The 20,098-nt window shown below is 39.9% G+C and overlaps 1 protein-coding gene across 3 annotated transcripts in view; it reads right to left on the bottom strand.

Annotated features, from left to right (window-relative positions):
* Positions 1-20,098, bottom strand: part of LOC128572795 (zinc finger protein 98-like) — a 91,311-nt gene that overhangs the window by 17,389 nt on the left and 53,824 nt on the right. Inside the window, exons 2-4 of one of the 3 annotated variants that reach the window (XM_053572893.1) lie at positions 9,474-9,545; positions 3,940-4,066; positions 3,385-3,480 (exon numbers count right to left, since the gene is read on the bottom strand). In XM_053572893.1, the coding sequence (XP_053428868.1) occupies positions 3,385-3,480; positions 3,940-4,066; positions 9,474-9,485 (235 nt within the window). In that variant the 5' untranslated portion in view covers positions 9,486-9,545. Of the gene's footprint in view, positions 1-3,384; positions 3,481-3,939; positions 4,067-9,473; positions 9,546-20,098 lie in introns of those variants that run through there. The other 2 variants (XM_053572894.1, XM_053572895.1) reach the window with 2 other exon arrangements.

The raw sequence follows: 20,098 nt of genomic DNA, 5'->3' as shown, positions 1-20,098 counted from the left end.
TGACCTGGGCTGGGTTCAAACCTGCCAGCCCACCACAACCACTGGGCTATGGGCGCCAAGCCCCACTGAGAATTCTGAAGTGATTATGTGGCATCTACAATTTCTCCAAGCCATGATCTGGGGCTGGTCCCACCTATCCAGAGACCTAAAGGGAGATACTTACTCATGACAAAGGAGACAGGCCTGAAGACCCTGGCACTTTGTGTGTGTGTGTGTGTGTGTGTGTGTATGTTTATATATCTGTGTGTATATGTAATTATATACAGACACGAGAACCTGCAATTGACCACCTACATTGAACACCTCCCCAAGTTAACCTAATGACTGGGCATGCACCACAAATACGTATCAGAACACTAGGCCAAGTTCCTTATGCTAACCACCTATGTGTGTTGACAAGATTTTTATGATCCCTTGAGTGGTCAACCTGCAAAGGTCTACTGTGTTTCTGTGTGTGTGTGGGTGTGTGTGCATAATAAGCATAACCTAAGCAAGAGATAGTTATAAAATAAAGGTTATTTATGACAGGCATGGTGGCCCCTATCTGTAATCTTAATCACTTTAGGAGGCCAAGGCAGGTGGATCACCTAAGCTCAGGCATTCAAGAGCAGCCTGAGAAAGATCAAGACCCCTTCTTTAGTAAAAATAGAAAAACTACGCAGACACTGTGGCAGATGCCTCTAGTCCCACCTACTGGGGAGGCTGAAAAGAAAGGATCACTTGAACACAAGATTTTGATGTTGCTATGATCTACAACGCCTCTGAACTTAACCCCAGGGTAGTAGAGTGAGAACCTGTCTCAGAAAAGTTTATAAGAGTGATTTTGTAACAATAGAGAATTTAATATATGCTCAGGAATACCGTAACTCCCCAATGACAGCATATGTAAGAAATGTACGGAGTAGATACCTTTAACTATATTAAAGTTGAGAAATTGGGGCGTGGTGCCCGTAGTTCAAGCAGCTAAGGTGCCAGCCACATATACCAGAGCTGACAGGTTCAAATCCAGCCCAGGCCTGCCAAACAACCATGAGAACTACAAACAAAAAATAGCTGGGCATTGAGGCAGGCACCTTTAGATCCAGCTACTTCGGAGGCTGAGACAAGAGAATCGCTTAAGCCCTAAAGTTGAAGGTTGCTGTGACCTGTGATGCCACCGCACTTTACCCAGGGTGACAGCTTGAGGCTGTTTCAAAAAAAAAGTTGAGAAATTGGGTTCAGCGCCTGTAACCCAGTGGCTAGGGCACCAGCCACATACACCAGAGCTGGTGGGTTAGAATCTAGCCCTGGCCTGCCAAACAACAAGGACAACTACAAACAAAAAGTAGTCTGGTGTTGTGGCGGGCACATGTAGTCCCAGCTACTTGAGGGTCTAAGACAAGAAAATCGCTTAAGCCCAAGAGATTGAGGTTGCTGTGAGCTATGATGCCACTGCACTCGACGAGAGCAACAGCTTGAGACTCTGTCTCAAAAATATAAAATAAAATAAAATAAAATTGAGAAATTAGAGTATACTAAAATTAAACTATTTATCACAGTTCATATAAAGACAATGTTGAAGTTAAATTACATGAGTTTTTTTTTTATATTTGGGAAAGATTCTTAACTGTTCTGATAAAATTTACTGACTATACTTTCTGCAGAATCTTATTTGAAAACTTCATTGAATCAAAAATATAAAGCAGAAGACATATGCCATCTATTTGAAGTGTCCTGAGATGCCTGACCCAAATACTAGTACTGACTGCTCACTCTCACATTTTGAACAGGATGCTAAGGCAGTGGTTCTCAAGTTTGCAACCCCTTTTTAACAATGAAAATATATCTCAGCATTAGGAAGGTTGAAAACCACTGTGCTAAAGAAAAAAAAATTGTTTTGAGGCACACTTTCATTCTGTTGCCCAGGCTAAAGTGCAATAGCATCAGCCAACCACAACAAACTCATACTCCTAGGTTGAAGTAATACTTCTGTCTCAGCCCCCGAAGTAGCTGGGACTACAGGCAACCACCACACTGCCTAGCTATTGTTTTTTATTTTTAGCAGTGAAAGGATCTCACTCCTGTTCAGCCTTATCTTATACTCCTGAACTCAAATGATCATCCCACCTCATCCTTGAAGAGTGCTAAGATTCTAGAAGTGAGCCACCATGCCTGCTTAAAGAAAAAAATATATATATTTTTTGAGACAGAGCCTCAAGCTGTCGTCCTGGCTAGCTTGCCATGGCATCACAGCTCATAGCAACCTCCAACTCTTGGGCTTAAGTGATTCTCTTGCCTCAGCCTCCCAAGTAGCTGGGACAATAGGTGCCCACCACAATGCCCGGCTATTTTTTGGTTGTAGTTGCCATTGTTGTTTGGCAGGCCCGGGCTGGATTCAAACCCGCCAGCTCTGGTGTATGTGGCTGGCTCCTTAGCCGCTTGAGCTATAGGCACCAAGCCTAAAGAAAAATTTTTTAAAATGTTTCAGAGACCCTAAACAATACACAAAAACTTCTATGTTCTGAAAATCAATCAAATAGTAGTCAGATTTTGCAGTCTGGATAAGCCATAGAAAGTTCTTTCTTTTCACTGTAAAGTAGAAAGAACATCACTGAAAACTAAACTCCTTCTAAACATTTAAAAGAAAAGTCCAGGCAGCTATAATCCTAGCCCTCTGGAAAGGCAAGGCAGGTGGACTGTTTGGGCTTAACCAGTAGGCGTCCAGTCCAAGCAAAAGCAAAACTATGTCTCTTAAAAAGAAAAACTAGCCGGTCATTATAGTAAGCACCTGTAGTCCCAGCTACTTGGGAGGCTGACGCAAGAGGATTCCTTGAGCCTGAAAGTTTGAGGTTGCTGTGATTATGACACCATGGAACTCTACCCAGGGTGACAAAGTGAGACTCTATTTAAAAAAAATTTAAAAAAATTAAAAAGAAGAATAGGGCCAGGCATTGTGGCTCACACATGTAAACCTAGCACCTGAGAGGCTAAGGTGAGAGGATTGCTTGAGTTTGTGAGTTTGAGCAAGAGCAAGACTCTGACTCTACTAAAAAACAGTTCAAATATTAGCCAGGCCTTGTGGAGAAACCTGTACTCCCAGCTACTTGAGAGTCTGAGACTGAAAAATCACTTGAAACAAGATGGTTAAGAATTCTCTGTGCTATGCTGATGCCATGGCACGCTGGTCTGATGGCAACATAGTGTGCCTTTGTCTCAATGAGAAAATAAACATAAGAAATGAAAACAAGAACAGAGGTGCCTTTATGGAACAAGAGAAAGAAACCCAGGCTTCCCAGAAATCATTTCTAAATAAGCTGAGCTCCCTAATCACGTTGCATTGTCTGGTTTCCACCTTCAACTTTGGACCTCTGACCAGTGTTCTCTACTTCATTCACTCCAACCTACCTGGGTGCTTGAACACTGTCTGGTGAGTCTTCACCTGCCAGGGTTCTTTCCTTTGCTCCAGACAGGTGATGAGCTCTGGCTTAGAGACAGCAAGCCCTGTTTCATTAGAAAAAATAGATAATATGACACTTGTTGGGCTTCACCAGTTAATAATCTAGTACCTTCATAGAGAACACAACATTTTCGAGAACCTTAAAGAATAATCTAAAAATAGAGGTTTCTCACAGAAACTTTAGAATATTGTAAAAGCATTTAAAATGCTCCACTACCCAGTAGTATGGAAATAAAACTTGGTGCTAGAAACTAGCCTTAAAGGTATGGGCAACAATTCTAAGCCTCTACATTTTTGAAATTACCATCAACGTAGGGAAGGATATAATACCAAGATAACATCTGAAATATTTTCTTTTCTATACCAAGAACTTATGTTTTCCTTAGAAACAACAAACTGAAACTAATGCTGTCAAAGAAGAATCTCCACAAAACCCACCGACAGAGAAACAATATGAAATGCTTAGTGTACAGTTAAGAAATGTGTATGTACGTTATCCTCACCAAGGAAGACCAGGTGACTGTAGGTCTCTAACATGACATCCCGATACAAATTCTGCTGAGCAGGGTCCAGGCAGTCCCACTCATCCGTAGAGAATTCTATAGATACATCTCTGAATTTCAACAATTCCTGAAAAAATGAAAATAAAAAAAATAAAAAAAAAACAAAACAGTATTTATCATGACACCATGGGAAGATTTAATTTCATTTTTACATAAATGAGTGGGTGAGAACTTCTTTTGATTACATGACTGAATGGTATTATGTAGTAAGTACAGCAGAGAGATACTCCCTCATGTGCTCTCTAACCCTGGGTAGGGAAGAGGATGGGATAACATCCACAACCCCCGTATAGATACTGTGCTTTTTGGCTTTACAATGCAAAAATCAGGCCACCAATACAGGCATGTGGATTCTTGCACCTACTTACATCGTACACTATGACCAGTGCATATTTCTTATGTGAAAATATCATGGTGAGGTAAATGGAAGCCCTAAGATTTTAGCATGTGCAAGCATGAACTGGAGATCTTGTCAAATAAAGTTTTTTGTGTTTTTTTTTTAAGACACAGTTTTTCTATATCGCCCTTGGTAGAGTGCAATGTTGTCACAGCTCACACTTCTTGGGCTTCAGTGATTCTCTTGCCTCAGCTTCCCAAGTAGCTGGGACTCTAGGCACCCACCACAGTGCCCAGCTATTTTCTTCTTGCAGTTGTCACTGTTGTTTAGGTGGCCTGGGTCGGGCTGGAACAAGCCATTCTTGGTGCATGTGGCTGGCGAGTAACCACTGTGTTGTGGGCGCCAAGCCTTAAAAGCAGTTTTTTATTCAGAAGATATTGGGTGAAGCTTCATTTTTGAATTTCCAAAAAGCTCAACAGGGATGCCAATATTTCTGTTCCATGATAATATTTTATCACACGTGAGACTGGATTTATCCCAGTTGAATGCTAACCCAGTAAATAACCCTTAGAGCCTTTATTTTCCAAACAAGGTATAAAAAGAGAATCTCAGAAGGTACATATGAGTTGATACTCTCCACAAAGTATGTAATCATATTCTGATAAAAATGTCTTAAATTTTTTTTTTCAAAGTTGGAAGTACAGGCTTGGCACCGGTGACACACACCGGAGCTGGTGGGTTGAAATCCAGCCCAGGCCTGCTAAACAACAATGACAACTACAACCAAAAAATTGCCGGGCATTGTGGCAGGCACCTGATGTCCTAGCTACTTGGGAGACTGAGGCAAGAGAATCACTTAAGCCCAAGAGTTGGAGTTTGGTCTCAGCTGTGACACAAAGGCACTCTACCCACGGTGACATCTTGAGATTCTGTCTCAAATAACAAAACGCTGAAGGTACAGATATCTTCCCTATCTTCTAGTCTCTAATGCTATCTTTAAAAAACTCTTCTTTATCATCCTAGAAAGCAAGGCTTTTATAATACTTCTGATTTTGAGAATTTTGAATTACTTTAGGCCATTCATGCCATCTTCTGTAAAACTGTACGTGTCACCTTATTTTACATACCCCGTTTCCCCGAAAATAAGACAGCATCTTATTTTAAGGTGTGCTCCCAAAGATGCGCTAGGTCTTATTTTCAGGGGACATCTTATCTTTCCTGTAAGTAGGTCTTATTTTTGGAGAATGTTTTATTTTGGGGAAACAGGGTAGCACTGAGGGGGCTTCTGGACTGAAACTGAACAGTACACAGTCCCCTGCTTTGCTAATATCCAATGACCCAACATCATCCACACTGGGTAATATGGGGATCCACTTATTTCCATTTAAAATAAGCACAAGGGAACATTTGCAGAACTACAGAACATAATTTTTTATAAACATAAATTTGTGATGAAAATTCTCCAGGGCATATGGGAATTTGGATGGAGAAAATGGAGAGAAGACACTGTTGTATATGTAGGGGAGGAGGATTTCTCAGAGCCTCTTCACTATTACAAGAAAAAAGGCAAAAGAGTATTTGAAACAAGCTCATTAGGCAGGAACATCACACGTAGAGAAAAGATTTGCAACTTAATAACGCGACATATTGCAGAAGAAAAGGCAGTCACAACCCTGTGTTAAGACACATTTAGCTGCAAAGCAACCAGTTCTTTCTCGTTCCCTGACTGCCCTTGATTTCCTTCTCAGGTGAGGTTACCTGGATATATATTCCACCTGCATCATGATAATATGGCTTTAAAGGCATCAGCACAGCCCCTTCACCTGATCCCACCACATCCACATCCACAGGCTGAGTAACCTTGAAGTATACTTTGTTTTGCTTCAAGGTTATTCAGCCTGTGGAGGTTCTTTATTACAAGGTTACTCAGCCTTTCCACTTCTTTATTACAGGAGACAGTCTGCAACAAGGAACTTTCACATAAAGACCAAAGTGTGACTTTCATATTTCTTGTCCTCAAGTGCCCTACCCTGCTAGCAATTTCGGCTATGGCAAGGTAATATTGGTGGTGCTGTCCAGTCCCCATGAAGCACAAGGAGGTTAGACCCTGTGACCTCCCTTGGGAAAAGAGCCTCAACACATTGTAAAACTCTCATGCTTGACACTGGCCTAACCTTAACATCACATGGGGTTAATAATTAAAACCATGTGGATGAAACAACCCAGACTAACAGAAACTGAGAGAAGGTGGAATCATAGATCATGGCATTTCTTAAAACTGGACATGGAATCGAAGCCTAGGCTGAGAACCACAAAGGTAAGCAACGCCTCCCAGGCTTTAATACGCACACAAGGTATTCAGTATCCTGAGTCCATGTACCCTGTTTCCCCGAAAATAAGACCTACTTACAGGAAAGATAAGTCGTCCCCTGAATATAAGACCTAGCGCATCTTTGGGAGCAAACTTTAATATAAGACACTGTCTTATTTTTGGGGAAACAGGGTAAGTATGTGATCCTGCAAGAGCAGCAATTACTCTATCTTGAAGCAAATAGTCACTTTTTTTACAATGGCTATTTATGTCCTTGTTTAAGAATTTAGGAATGGCCTCGGTGCCTGTGGCTCAATTGGCTAAGGCGCCAGCCACATACACCAGAGCTGGCGGGTTCAAATCCAGCCTGGGCCCACCAAACAACAATGACAGCTGCAACCAAAAAATAGCCAGGCGGTGTGGTGGGTCCCTGTAGTCCCAGCTACTTGGGAGGCGGAGGCAAGAGAATCGCTTGAGCCCAGGAGTTGGAGGTTGCTGTGAGTTGTGATGCAACTGCACTCTACCCAGGGTGACAGCTGGAGGCTCTGTCTCAAAAAAAAAAAAAAAGAATTTCAGGAATTAGCAATTAACCAAAGAACAAAGATTGCAGAACTCCCGGTGAAGAAACTGCTGAGCAGTTAACCTCCATTTCTGTTGTCAACCAGCAGAATGCCAGATGGCAAGTAACCTTTGTAACAAGCCAGGGGGACCTACACATAGAAAGCTCCTGCAAATAGCTTCCCAGGCTCCTTTCCCTTTCACAACCTTTTGGTCAGTTGAAGAGCATGAGGTGGTTTTTGCAACATTAGTCTGCCATCTCCTCATGTTGCTCTTTATTTATTTATTTTCTTTGAGACAGAATCTCATTATGTTGCCCTCTGTAGAGTCTTGTGGCATCACGGCTCACAGCAACCTCAAACTCTTGGGCTCAAGCAATTCTCTTGCCTCAGCCTCCCTAGTAGCTAGGAAAACAGGTGCCCACCATAATGCCCTGGTATTTTATTTTGTTTTGTTTAGCAGGGCCAGGATAGTTCGAACCCACCAGCCCCAGACCATGTGGCTATTGCACTAACCACTGACTGACAGGCACCAAGCTCGCATATTCCTCTTGAATAAACTGCTTTTTTTCCTACCAACTCTGGTATGCTGAGTTTGGCTTTTTGGAAGTGAATTTGAATACAATTTTGCACTTTTTGAGTGAGTCTATGAACTAGCTTCTTCAACAATTCCCCCTATTATTGGTGTTCTTTGTCCTAGACTAGAGCAGCACTCAGCTAGAGAAAACAGCAGAGTCCCTTCTACCCAACACTTTTTTAACAACACAAATACTTTTGTTCTAAGTTAAGAAAACCAATCATAATCTTGAAACATGGCATTGTCTGCTGGACCTTCAGTTTCCCAGGGCTAGAGAAGGTAGCAGTGTCTGATGAAGGAACTGGATTTAGAATTTGGAACAACAGATTTGGGTCTTGGAGAACTGGGGAGCAAGCTAGTGCCCTGTGTACATCCAAAGAATTTCAGAAAGAAGAAAAATGGAAAAATGGAAATCCTCAGGTACATTAATGCACATCTATAATTCAGGATTTGTTTCTGGGCCCCATAATCTCTGTATCAGTTGTAGGTCTAAAGATATCAGGGTCATTATATGACAGGGAAAGAGGGTTGATTGTTGCCCTATAAATGTATTTTTGGAGAAATCTACAGATTGTCCCCAAAGTCACCCCAATATCTCTACATGTATGGAAAATCAGAAATTGGAGCTAAACATACCTTTACACAATACTCATTACAAATTTTACAAAGAGGTAGCCAAAACATACAGAACATTTTGTAAATATTTTGTATTATTTCATAATAAATATTTTGTAAAAAAAAATGGTATATTTAGCTACAATTTCTCGTTTTCCTATCTATGGTGACTTCAGAGGTAATTTTTGGTGGGGGCGGTGCCTGTGGCTCAGTGGGTAGAGCGCCGGCCCCATATGCTGAGGGTGGGTGGTTGAAACCAGGCCCTGGCCAAACTGCAACAACAACAACAACAACAAAAATAGCCGGGTGTTGTGGCGGGTGCTGTAGTCCCAGCTACTAGGGAGGCTGAGGAAAGAGAATCTCCTAAGCCCAGGAGTTGGAGGTTGCTATGTGAGACGCTGTCTTAAAAAAAAAAAAAATATTCGGGGGGTCACCTCTAGTGAAACTGCCCAAAAAGGGAGACTGAAAATAGACAGTCCTTGTATAAGGATAGCCCTCACAGATAATTCATAAAGGAATATCTTGCTGGGAACCCAAAAGCAAAAACATGCAACTTAACTTTTGGTTTGCAGCCCAAATCTACCTCCTAAAACTAAACTCTGTTTGATTGCATACTAATAATGTTTTCTACAAGTTTATCTTCGCAGATGTAAGACAGAGACAAAATCAACCCAGGGACATTTACAAAAAAAAATTTTTTTTTTGAGACACAGTCTCATGATGTCGCCTCAGTAGAGTGCTGTGGCATCACAGCTAACACAACCTCAAAATCTTGGGCTTAAGCGATTCTCTTGCCTCAGCCTCTCAAATAACTGGGAATACAGGTGCCCACTACAATGCCCAGCTATTGTAATTGTCACTGTTTTGTTGTAATTGTCACTGTTGTTTAGTAGGCCTGGGCTGGGTTGGAACCCATCAGCTCCAGTGTACCTGGCCAGTGCCCTAACCACTGAGCCATGGGCACAGAGCCAGAAAATTGATTTTTCCTTCACTCTCTTTTTCTGTTCAAGTTTGAATTCAGGTTGTCCTGTGTAAAATGTACATTTCCTAAGCTTTACAAAAATGTAAATATTTTACCTCAGTATCCATTGCCCTAGTTCTTATGTATGCCTTCTCACATTTAAATACTGAAGTTCCCAACTGCTAATTCTGAAAAATAAAAGATACATTTGTTATTTGCATTTTTTTTCCAGTAATGTCTACAAACATTACTGGACATTCCACTGATTTATATCTTTGCCTCAGTAACTTCTTTTGGTGTGCCAGTGCTAGGAATGAGAGCCAAGGGCGGGCTATGCTCAGGCTTCTTTCTGTTCCATGCAGGGAGATGAGATTACTTTGCCTGGGACAGCAGCGTGGCTGAAGAGCCAGGTTGCTGCTACAAATTCAAGATCTGAGGGTTGGGACAAGACAGAAGTCTCTTCACACTGGTGTGGGGTTTTGATGGGACATTCTAGGGGTGAAGGACCTATGAGTTTGATTCGAGAGGGTGAAGCCTTGTCTGGGAGGAATATGACCACATCCCTGTCTAGTGTGCATGTCCATAAAATGGTGGGTGTCACAATAGGGAGAAGGAATCTAACCTCAGAACTCTTCCTCTCAAAAACCTTAGTCCCCTCTGACAACAAGAGGTGATGTGGAATCACTGCACAATTTGTGTTGTGACAGCCTTTGGGCAGGAGACCTCAGACTCCTTATTAGCTGGGACTACAGATGTGTACCACCATGCCCCACTAATTTTTCTAAGTTTTTGTAGAGATGGATTCTTGCTATGTTGTTCATGTTGGTCTAAAACTCTTTTCTGTTTGAGACAGAGTTTCACTTGGTCACCCTCTGTAGAGTACCATCTCATCTTAGCTCACAGCAAACTCAAACCCTTGGGTTCAAATGATTCTCTTGTCTCAGCTTCCCAAGTAGCTGGGATTATAGGTGCCCGCCACAATACTTGACTAGTTTTTGAGACAGGGCCTCGCTCGTGCTCAGGCTGATCTTGAACTCGTGAGCTCAGGCAACCCACCCACCTCGGCCTCCCTATTGCTGGGATTAGAGGTGTGAGCTACTGTGCCTGGAGAGATCTCAAATTCTTGGACTCAAGTGATCCTCCCTCCCACCTCAGCCTCCCAGTTGTCTTTTCTTTTCATGGTATCTTTACAAAGCTAAGCTCAGGGTTCTCATTTGAAATCACCCTTAAAAAATTATAAATCTCAGAACCCTACAACATTTACTCTGTGGAAACAAGGTAAAACCATTCTTTTTATGAAATGAAATATATGACTCCATATTTAATGTTCACTTTTGTCTTGCCTTTTAGGAATATTTTCATATTCTTCAAGTGCTATGGGTGAATTACATTTTATAGTTAATGGAAAACTGAAGCTAAAATAAATGAACAAAGCTTTTCAAGACACAAAATTCAGGGAATGAGACTGGTGACTGGAATACAGACAAGCCCCACTCAAGTGTCAAGTAAGGTCACCCTATACCTTGGATCCCTATCCTATACCTCCCACCCTTATTCTGATCACAGAATAGTTCAGTGGCCACCCTCCCTGGGGAAACTGCACCCTAGCTTTCAATGCAAATGAAGTGTGTATTGTGTTGCAGATTTTTAAAAGACTTTGCTGGGGGTGGGTTATTCTTATCTTTTGGTATTTTCTCCCTTGAAATAGTTAAGAAATAACTTGTACATTTCCCCCCCCATACCTGCATCTGACGGGCTGACCGAAAATGTCTGTCTAAGAAATGAAAAGTGAGACTAGTACCAAAAAACTTAAGTCCCAATGGGTTAGCTTTTTACGTGAAGAGTATACCAGAAGACTTCTTTCAACCTCATTTCCTACTCTGAGAGGCTCTACTCCCATTCTTCAGGCTGTCTTCTAGAACAAAATGTCCCAGGGACTGATATTTATGGAACACAAAAGAAAATATGAATGCTATGGGCATCTTGGGTCATCCTCAGATAAGTTTGAAGCTCAGGACTGGGAAAAGACAGGAGTGTGAATGAGGATCTGTCATCCTGTACAGTTACCAATAGGGAATATCAATTCCAAGACATTTGGTAAGCTGTGTGTTCCTGGGCTAGATAACAGGATTAAGGCACAAAGTTTTTCCATAGAGTGTTACAGGATTATTGTCTGCTTTTTTTCTTATGTGAAATGTAAAAAAGTTTAAAAAATAATCACCCAACCTTCTGTAAACATATAATAAACACAAAAATACTGCAAGTGTTTGAAATGGGCAATAAAAAAAAAATGATAATGTGAATTGCATGGGAAGTTGCATTTGAAAAAATGAAAAATAAACTGAAAATTGAGTATTTTACTCCAAGACCTAAAAGAATTACGCCAAAGAAACAAGAGTGGAAAATTTAGACTCTGGTTCCCAAACATTTGGAAAATGCTGTAGAAAACAAGTTCCCTTGTAGAGTGGTAAAATATATATGAGGCAATTTGGCCGAAAAGACTCTACTGCTCTGCATTTCTACCTAAGGAAACCAAAATCCAGCTCCAATTTATTTCTTATTATGTGCTAATACAGGAACCAAGGGAAAACCTTCCCATTAATTCTTCAAAGTTTCCCCAAATACCAACTCACAAATGGAAGAGTAATAAAAGGCGTATGATTTTACTTATTTTCTACATATGTGAGGAAATCATGGAGAGATTTACCTCAATCTCCCACTTGGGAACAGAAGCTTAAATTCCACTTTTCATAACAGAAGAAAGAGATGGGAATTTTTTTGAGAAGCAAAAAATGATTAGAGAGGATGAACTGACTGGGAAGAAGGAAACTAATTTGTTAATGCTTTCTTAGAAATTTAAATGCACCAGAGAGGCAGAAATCATGTTGAGGAAAAACCTTTCAGGAGTAGTTGTATTTTCTATCTGCACTAAATAAGGAGGTAACAGGAAAGCAAGAGAGGACAACTGTTTTTATTTTGGTAAGAAACTTTGTTACATGAGGACATGTTAGAGAGCCTATCTCTACAACGGTGGTGAGTGAAGCAAGGCTAGGTTTTAAGGAACTTGATATTCAGGATTATTTCTGAAAAGTTTTCCAATTTTGAAAAGCACTCAGCGTTGCCTAAGCTACAGTTTTTTAAGAATCATTTTCTGCACCCAATATCAACTTAGAAGGAAAACAAATATAGACTTTACCAATCACAAACTACTAATTATCTTCTGATTACAAAACCAGGAAAATTTCAACTGAAAAGTCAAAAAAACTTCAGTGCATAACTGCAAACAATCAGTTATTGAATTTGATTTGCATATGCACCTTGGAAAAGCTTTTCCTTCAATCATACAGCAGATCCTGAAATAATAATCCCCACATAGAGGATCCATATAGAAACTTCAGAATCTTTAAAAAATATTTAAAGTTAGGGGAGAAGCAAGATGGTGGCCGAGTAACAGCTTCTTTGAAACTGTACACAGTGAAATGAGGGACAGAAGACTCCAGGCATCTCTGGCTGGTGGGATATGCCCAGAAACATCCCTTTGGGGACACAGGGAGAAAGCGAGAGACGTCTGGATCCCCATGAGGAGGACAAAAGCAGTGGACAACTGGCAAGTAGTTGCATGCGTTTGTTCAGTCAGAGGATGCCCGCCACTGTAACTACAGCGGCAGAGAGACTGCAAACAGGAAAGGCCTTACCTGTGGGGTGTTTTATTGTTTGGACTTGGGCACTTGGTTGAATTACCTTGTGAGAACTTGAGTGAGAATGTAGATGACTTTAAACATTCTCTAGTGCCCTGGACTGAGCCGCTGAGCCTGAAAGGAGCTAATATTGTTCAGCTGTGGGACGCTGGCACAAGCATTGTGGGAGAACTGCCTCTGCAGGCTTCTCCCTCAGGGAGACAGAGCCTGTGCAGCCATTATGGGAGAACTGCCCCTGCATTCTCTGCCCTGAGAAGGATGGGGCTGGGAGACCTCAGGCAAGTAATCTAGTGACTGAGCAGCACAAAGGTGGTGACTGAGATGCTGGGGGAAAGTGGACATTTCAGTATTTGGCAGTAACAGTGCTGCCTAATAGCCTTGGCCCTCAGGGGCATTGAGTGAGACCAGTTTTAGAGCACTGGATCAGCAAGCAGCCACTTCAGGAGAGATCCCAGCCATAAGTGCTTTCCTGGGAAGGCTTCTGCTAAGCCTAAGTTAACAGTTTAAACTGTCTTTTAAGTGGGCTGAGGAGAGATTTAGGCTCTCAACCCTGCCAGGTGTGAGAAATCAGCAGAGGCCTCCCAGTCTCCATCTTGTACACCTGTATCAGCATTGTGATTAACAACTCATACCTCAGAAGATCACCGCTACCCAGACAATATTCAGCAAGATATATATGTATATTGCTTTGTTTTTGGTTTTGGTTTTTACTTTATGTTTTTTATTTTTTTTTTTAGTATAACATTTTCCCTCTAGATTTTTCTTTTGTTTTTTTTTCTTTCTTTCTTTCTTTCTTTCTTTCTTTCTTTCTTTCTTTCTTTCTTTCTTTCTTTCTTTCTTTCTTCATTTTTCTAGTTTAAATATAATTTTCTATTGTACTCTTCTTTAACAATTAGAACTTCATTTTTGCTAGAGTTTCTGCCCCTATTATTTGGATTTTTCCCACAATTTTATCCCATAAGTTTTTTTGTTTGTCTGTTTGGGTTTCATTTGTAGTATTTTTTTCTTTTCTGTCTACTTAGTTGAGGTGGGGTACTGTATCTCAACAGGCTGAAGATCTACTGACCTCAAGGTAACCACCCAATCCAGCAACCCCACTGACTGGGTGTTTTTAAGGTTGAGTCAAAGCACCCACTGTACACCTTTATTAATCCTGTCTCCCTCTTTTTGGGCTTCTCTCTCTTTTTATTTTTTTCATCAATATTCCCGTTTAGTCACGCTTCTCCTTTCTCTTTTTTATTTCTCTATCTTTTTTCTTTTAATCTTTTTCCCTTCTTGCTCTTCAATCTTCTCATCCCATCTTTCTGCTCCCATACCAAAAGGACTCATCAAAACCTTAAGCCAGAGGCACAGTGATATAAAGAGTAAGAGGAAGTGAAAGGAAAATTAAGGCAAGGAAACAGGTAAAAGAAAACACTCATCAGGAAGAATCAGCAGAAAAATCCTGTCAACATGAAAAACCAGTCCAGAGGAACATCCCCAAGGGACCGTAAGGTAGCTACTGGAGAGGATTACACCTATAAAGAAATGTTGGAAATGACATAAAGGGAATTTATAATATAGATGATAAAAACAATGAAAAAAATGATGGAAACAATGAAGGAAACTGCTCATGAAGTGGAAAATGACAAAAAAGAAATCAAAAAACTGAATCAAATAAGAGATGAATGATATGCAGAATATAGAGAGGATATAGCAGAGCTGAAAAATTGAAGCACTCAATTAGAAAACTTAAAGATGCAATAAAAGTATCACCAACATATTAGATCATGCAGAATAAAAAATCTCAGAGGTAGAGGACAAAGCTCTTGAGATAACTCAGTTTATGAGTCAGAAAAGAGGAGAGAGAAAGCAGAACATTCACTGACAGAATTGTGGAACTTTAGGAAGAGTTCAAACATACATGTTATTGGTATACCAGAAGGGGAAGAAGAATGACCTAGAAAAATGGAAGCCATACTAGGGAATATTATGAATGAAAATTTCCCAAATATCACTAAAGATTCTGACACACTCTTTTCAGAGGGATATCGGACACCAGCTTGCCTCAACTCTAATAGAGTTTCTCCAAGACACATTGTCACGAACTTGTCCAAAGACAAGACAAAAGAAAAGATATTGCAAGCTTCCAGGACTAAATGCCAATTGACCTACAGGGGAATAACTATCAGGGTGACCATAGACTTCTCTAATGAAACTTTTCAAGCCAGAAGACAATGGTAATCTACCTTTAATCTACTTAAACAGAACAATTTCCAGCCTAGAATGCTATATCCCACTAAGGTAAGCTTTAAAATTGATAGAGAAATCAAATTTTTACTGTGATGTAAACATTGAGGAAATTTGCCACAAGAAGACCAGCTCTACAGGAAATAGTTCAACTTGTTCTACACACTGACCATCACAATGGACCACCAGCAAAGTAAACACCCAGAAATTAAAGGACAAAACCTAGCTTCCATAATGATGCAAAAGAAAAAACTAAATGGACTTTCACAAAATAAGATGAATAGAACACTACCACACTTATCAATTATCTCAATAAATGTTAATGGCTTGAATGCCCCACTGAAGAGGCATAGATTGGCTGATTGGATTAAAAAACACAAGCCATCCTTTGCTGTTTGTAGGAAACACACCTAACCTCAAAAGACAAATTAAAACTCAGAGTTAAGGGTTGGATGACAATTTTTCAGACAAATGGAATCCAGAAGGAAAGAGGGATTATTATTTTCAGCTACATGTAGATTTCAAGCAACTGAAGTCAAAAAAGACAAAGATAGTCACTTCATATTAGTCAAGGGAAAAATACAAGAAGCCATTTCAATTCTAAATATTTATGCACCCAACTTAAATGCTCCCAGACTCTTGAAACAGACCTTACTTAGTCTGAGCAATATGATATCCACAACACCATAATAACAGGGGTCTTTAACACTCCTCTCACAGAGCTGGGCAGATGCTCTAAATAGAAATTAAACAAAGATATAAGGGTCTTAAATGAGACCCTAGAACAACTGTGCCTGATAGATGTATATAGAACACTCCATCCAAAAGATAAAGAATATGCATTCTTCTCATCGCCCCATGGAACATTCTCCAAAATTGATCGTATCCTAGGACACAAAACAAACCTTAACAGAATCAAAAGAATTGAAATATTACCTTGTATCTTCTCAGAACACAAGGCACTAAAGATGGAACTCAACTCCAACAAAAACATCCAACCCCACACAAAGGCACAGAAATTTAACAACCTTATGCTGAATGAAAATTGGGTGCATGAAGAAATAAAAAAGGAATTCATTAACTACCTTGAGCATAACAACAATGAAGACACAAGCTACCAAAACTTGTGGGATACAGCAAAAGCAGTTCTGAGAGGAAAACTGATCGCTTTAGTTGCCTACATTCAAAAACAGAGAGCACATCAACAACCTCACAAGCCATCTTATGGAATTGGAAAAAGAAGAACAATCTAAGCCTAAACCCAGCAGAAGAAAAGAAATATCCAAAATTAAATCAGAGATTAATGAAATGAAAAATAAAACAATCATGCAAAAAATTAATGAAAGAAAAAATTGGTTTTATGAAAAAAACAAGAGACTAATTAGAAACAGAAAAGTAAAATCTCTAGTAACCTCAATCAGAAATGATAAAGGGGAGGCTCTGCACCCATAGACAGTGGTTACAGGGTCAGCCAAATACACAGAGGGTGGGGGGTTCAAACCCAGCCCGGGCCAGCTAAACATCAATGACAACGGCAAGAACAACGACAAAATAGCCGGGTGTTGTGGCAGTGCCTGTAGTCTCATCTACTCGGGAGGATGAGGGAAAAGAATGACTGAAGCCCAAGACTTTGAGTTTGCTGTGATGCCACAGCACTCTACCAAGGGTGTTATAGTGACCATCTATCTCCAAAAATAAAAGAAAAAGAAAAATAATAAAGGGGAAATAATAACTGATGCCACAGAGATACTCTTGTATTATCTCCAAATACTACAAGAAACTCTATACCCAGAAATTTGACAATGTGAAGGAAATGGATCAATATGTGGAATCACACCCTCTCCCTAGAATTACCCAGGAAAAATAAATCTCCTGAACAGACCAATTTCAAGTACTGAGACCAAAGAAACAATAAAAACTCTCCCAATAAAAATATGACCTGGTCCGGATGGTTTCACACCAGAATTCTATCAAACCTTATTCCCATACTGCAGAAATTATTCCAAAAAATTGAGGAGGAAGGAATCTTCCCCAACACGTTCTACAAAGCAAACATCACCCTGATACAAAAACCAGAAAAAGACACAACTAAAAAGGAGAACTTCAGACCAATTTCACCAATGAATGTACATGCAAAAATTCTTACCAAAATCCTAGCCAACAAATGATAGGATATCATCAAAAAAAGTCATACATCATGAACAACTAGGTTTCATCCCAGGGATGCAAGGCTGGTTTAACATATGCAAGCCCATAAACATTCACCACATCAACAGAAGCAAAAACAAAAACCATATGATTCTCTCAATAGATGTACAAAAACCATTTGATAAAATCCAGTATCCTTTTCTAATTAGAACACTGAAGAATATAGGCATAGGTGGCACATTTCTTAAACTGATCGAAGCTATCTATGTCAAACCCACAGCTAATATTTTACTAAATGGAGTAAAATTGAAAGCTTTTCCACTTAGAACTGGAACCAAAGTGGTCCTCTGTCACCATTACTATTTAACATAGTACTGGAAGTTCTAGCCAATACAATTAGGCAAGACAAGGAAATAAAGGGCATCCAAATGGGAGCAGAGGAAGTCGAACTCTCCCTCTTTGCTGACGATATGATCTTATACTTAGAAAACTCCAAATACTCAACCACAAGATTCCTGGAAGTCATCCAAAAATGCAGTACACGTAAAATCTACTGAGTGTAGAACATAAATGTCTTAACACAATAACTAAGAAAATGCAGTGAAGGCTATGTTAACCAGTTTGATGAAAGTATTTCAAATTGTATATAAAACCAGCACATTGTACACCATAATTCCATTAATGCACACAGCTATGATTTAATTTAAAAAAATACAGTAATGTGTCAGGATATAAAATCAATGTCCACAAGTCAGCAGCCTTTGTATACACCAATAACAGCCAAGATGAGAGGCTAATTAAGGACACAACTCCCTTCACCATTGCTTGAATGAAAATGAAATACCTAGGAATATACCTAACAAAAGAAATGAAGGACCTGTATAAAGAAAATTAGGAGACCCTAAGAAAAGAAATACCAGAGGATATTAACAAATGGAAGAACATACCATGCTAATGGCTGGGAAGAATCAACATTTGTTAATATATCTATACTTCCCAAAGCAATCTACTGATTCAATGCCATCCCTATTAAAATACTGACCATCCGCCTGTAGTCCCAGCTACTCGGGAGGCTGAGGCAAGAGAATCGCTTAAGCCCAGGAATTGGAGGTTTCTGTGAGCTGTGTGAGACCACGGCACTCTACCGAGGGCCATAAAGTGAGGCTCTGTCTCTCCAAAAAAAAAAAAAAAATACTGACCATCATACTTTCAAGACTTGGGAAAGATGATTCTGTGTTTTGTATGGAATCAGAGAAAACCCCGCATAGCTAAGGCAGTTCTTAGTAATAAAAACAAAGCCGGGGGCATCAGCATGCCAGATTTTAGGCTGTACTACAAGGTCATAGTGGTCAAGACAGCATGGTACTGACACAAAAATAGAGACATAAATATTAGGAATTGAATAAAAAAACAGGAAATAAAACTGACATCTTTGAACCACCAAATCTTAAACAAACGAAACAAGAACATGCACTGGGGGAAAGAATTCCTATTCGATAAATGGTGCTGGCAGAACTGGATATCCACATGTAAATGACTGAAACTGGACTCACACCTTTCTCCACTTATGAAAATTGATTCAAGATGTATAAAGGACTTAAATTTCAGGTACAAAACAATAAAAATCCTCAAAAAAAGCATAGGAAAAACACTGGAAGATATCGGACTGGGGAAACACTTTATGAGGAAGACTGCCGTGGCAACTGCAACAACAATGAAATAAACAAATGAGACTTAATTCAACTGAAAAACTTCTGAACAACTGAGGAGACAACAACCAAAGCAAATAGACAATCAACACAATGGGAAAGGATATTTGCTTATTTTGAATCAGACAAAACTTGATAACTAGAATCTATAAAGAACTCAAATTGGGCAGCACCTGTGGCTCAAGGAGTAGGGTGCCGGTCCCATATGCTGGAGGTGGCGGGTTCAAACCTAGCCCCGGCCAAAAACCAAAAAAAAAAAAAAAAAAAATAAGTACTCAAATTAATCCACACGAAAAAAGCCAAGAATTCCATATATCAATGGGGAAGACACATGAATAGAATTTTCTCTAAAGAAGACAGATGAATGGCTAGCAAAAATACGAAAAAATGCTCATTATCCCTAATTATTAGAAAAATGCAAATCAAAACTACCCTGAGATATCATCTAACCCCGGTAAGAATGGCCCACATCATAAAATCTCAAAATTGCACATGCTGGCGTGGATGTGGAGAGAAAAGGAACACTTTTACACTTTTGGTGGGACTGCAAACTAATACAATTCCCCTTCTGTCATAAGGACACTTGCACTAGACTATTTATCACAGCTCAATTTACAATCACCAAAATGTGGAAAGAGCCTAAAACCCCCCAACCCAGGAATGGATTAAAAAGCTGTGGTATACATGTACCATGGAATACTATTCAGCCATTTAAAAAATGGAGACTTTACAGTCATTGTATTAACCTGGATGGAAGTGGAACACATTATTCTTAGTAAAGCATCACAAGAATGGAGAAGCATGAATCCTAGGTATTCAATTTTGATATGAGGACAATTAATGATAACTAAGGACATGGTGGGGGTGGGGAAAGGTGAAAGAGAGAGAAGGAGGAGTGGATAGGGAAAAAAAGAGCATAGAGAGGGCAGGAGGGAGGTGGGTGAGGTCTTGCGTGAT

Source organism: Nycticebus coucang, chromosome 20 (assembly GCF_027406575.1).
Source record: "Nycticebus coucang isolate mNycCou1 chromosome 20, mNycCou1.pri, whole genome shotgun sequence".
Taxonomy (NCBI): Eukaryota; Metazoa; Chordata; class Mammalia; order Primates; family Lorisidae; genus Nycticebus; species Nycticebus coucang.
The sequence above is the reverse complement of the archived record's forward strand: the minus strand, read 5'-3'. Positions and strand labels throughout refer to the sequence as shown.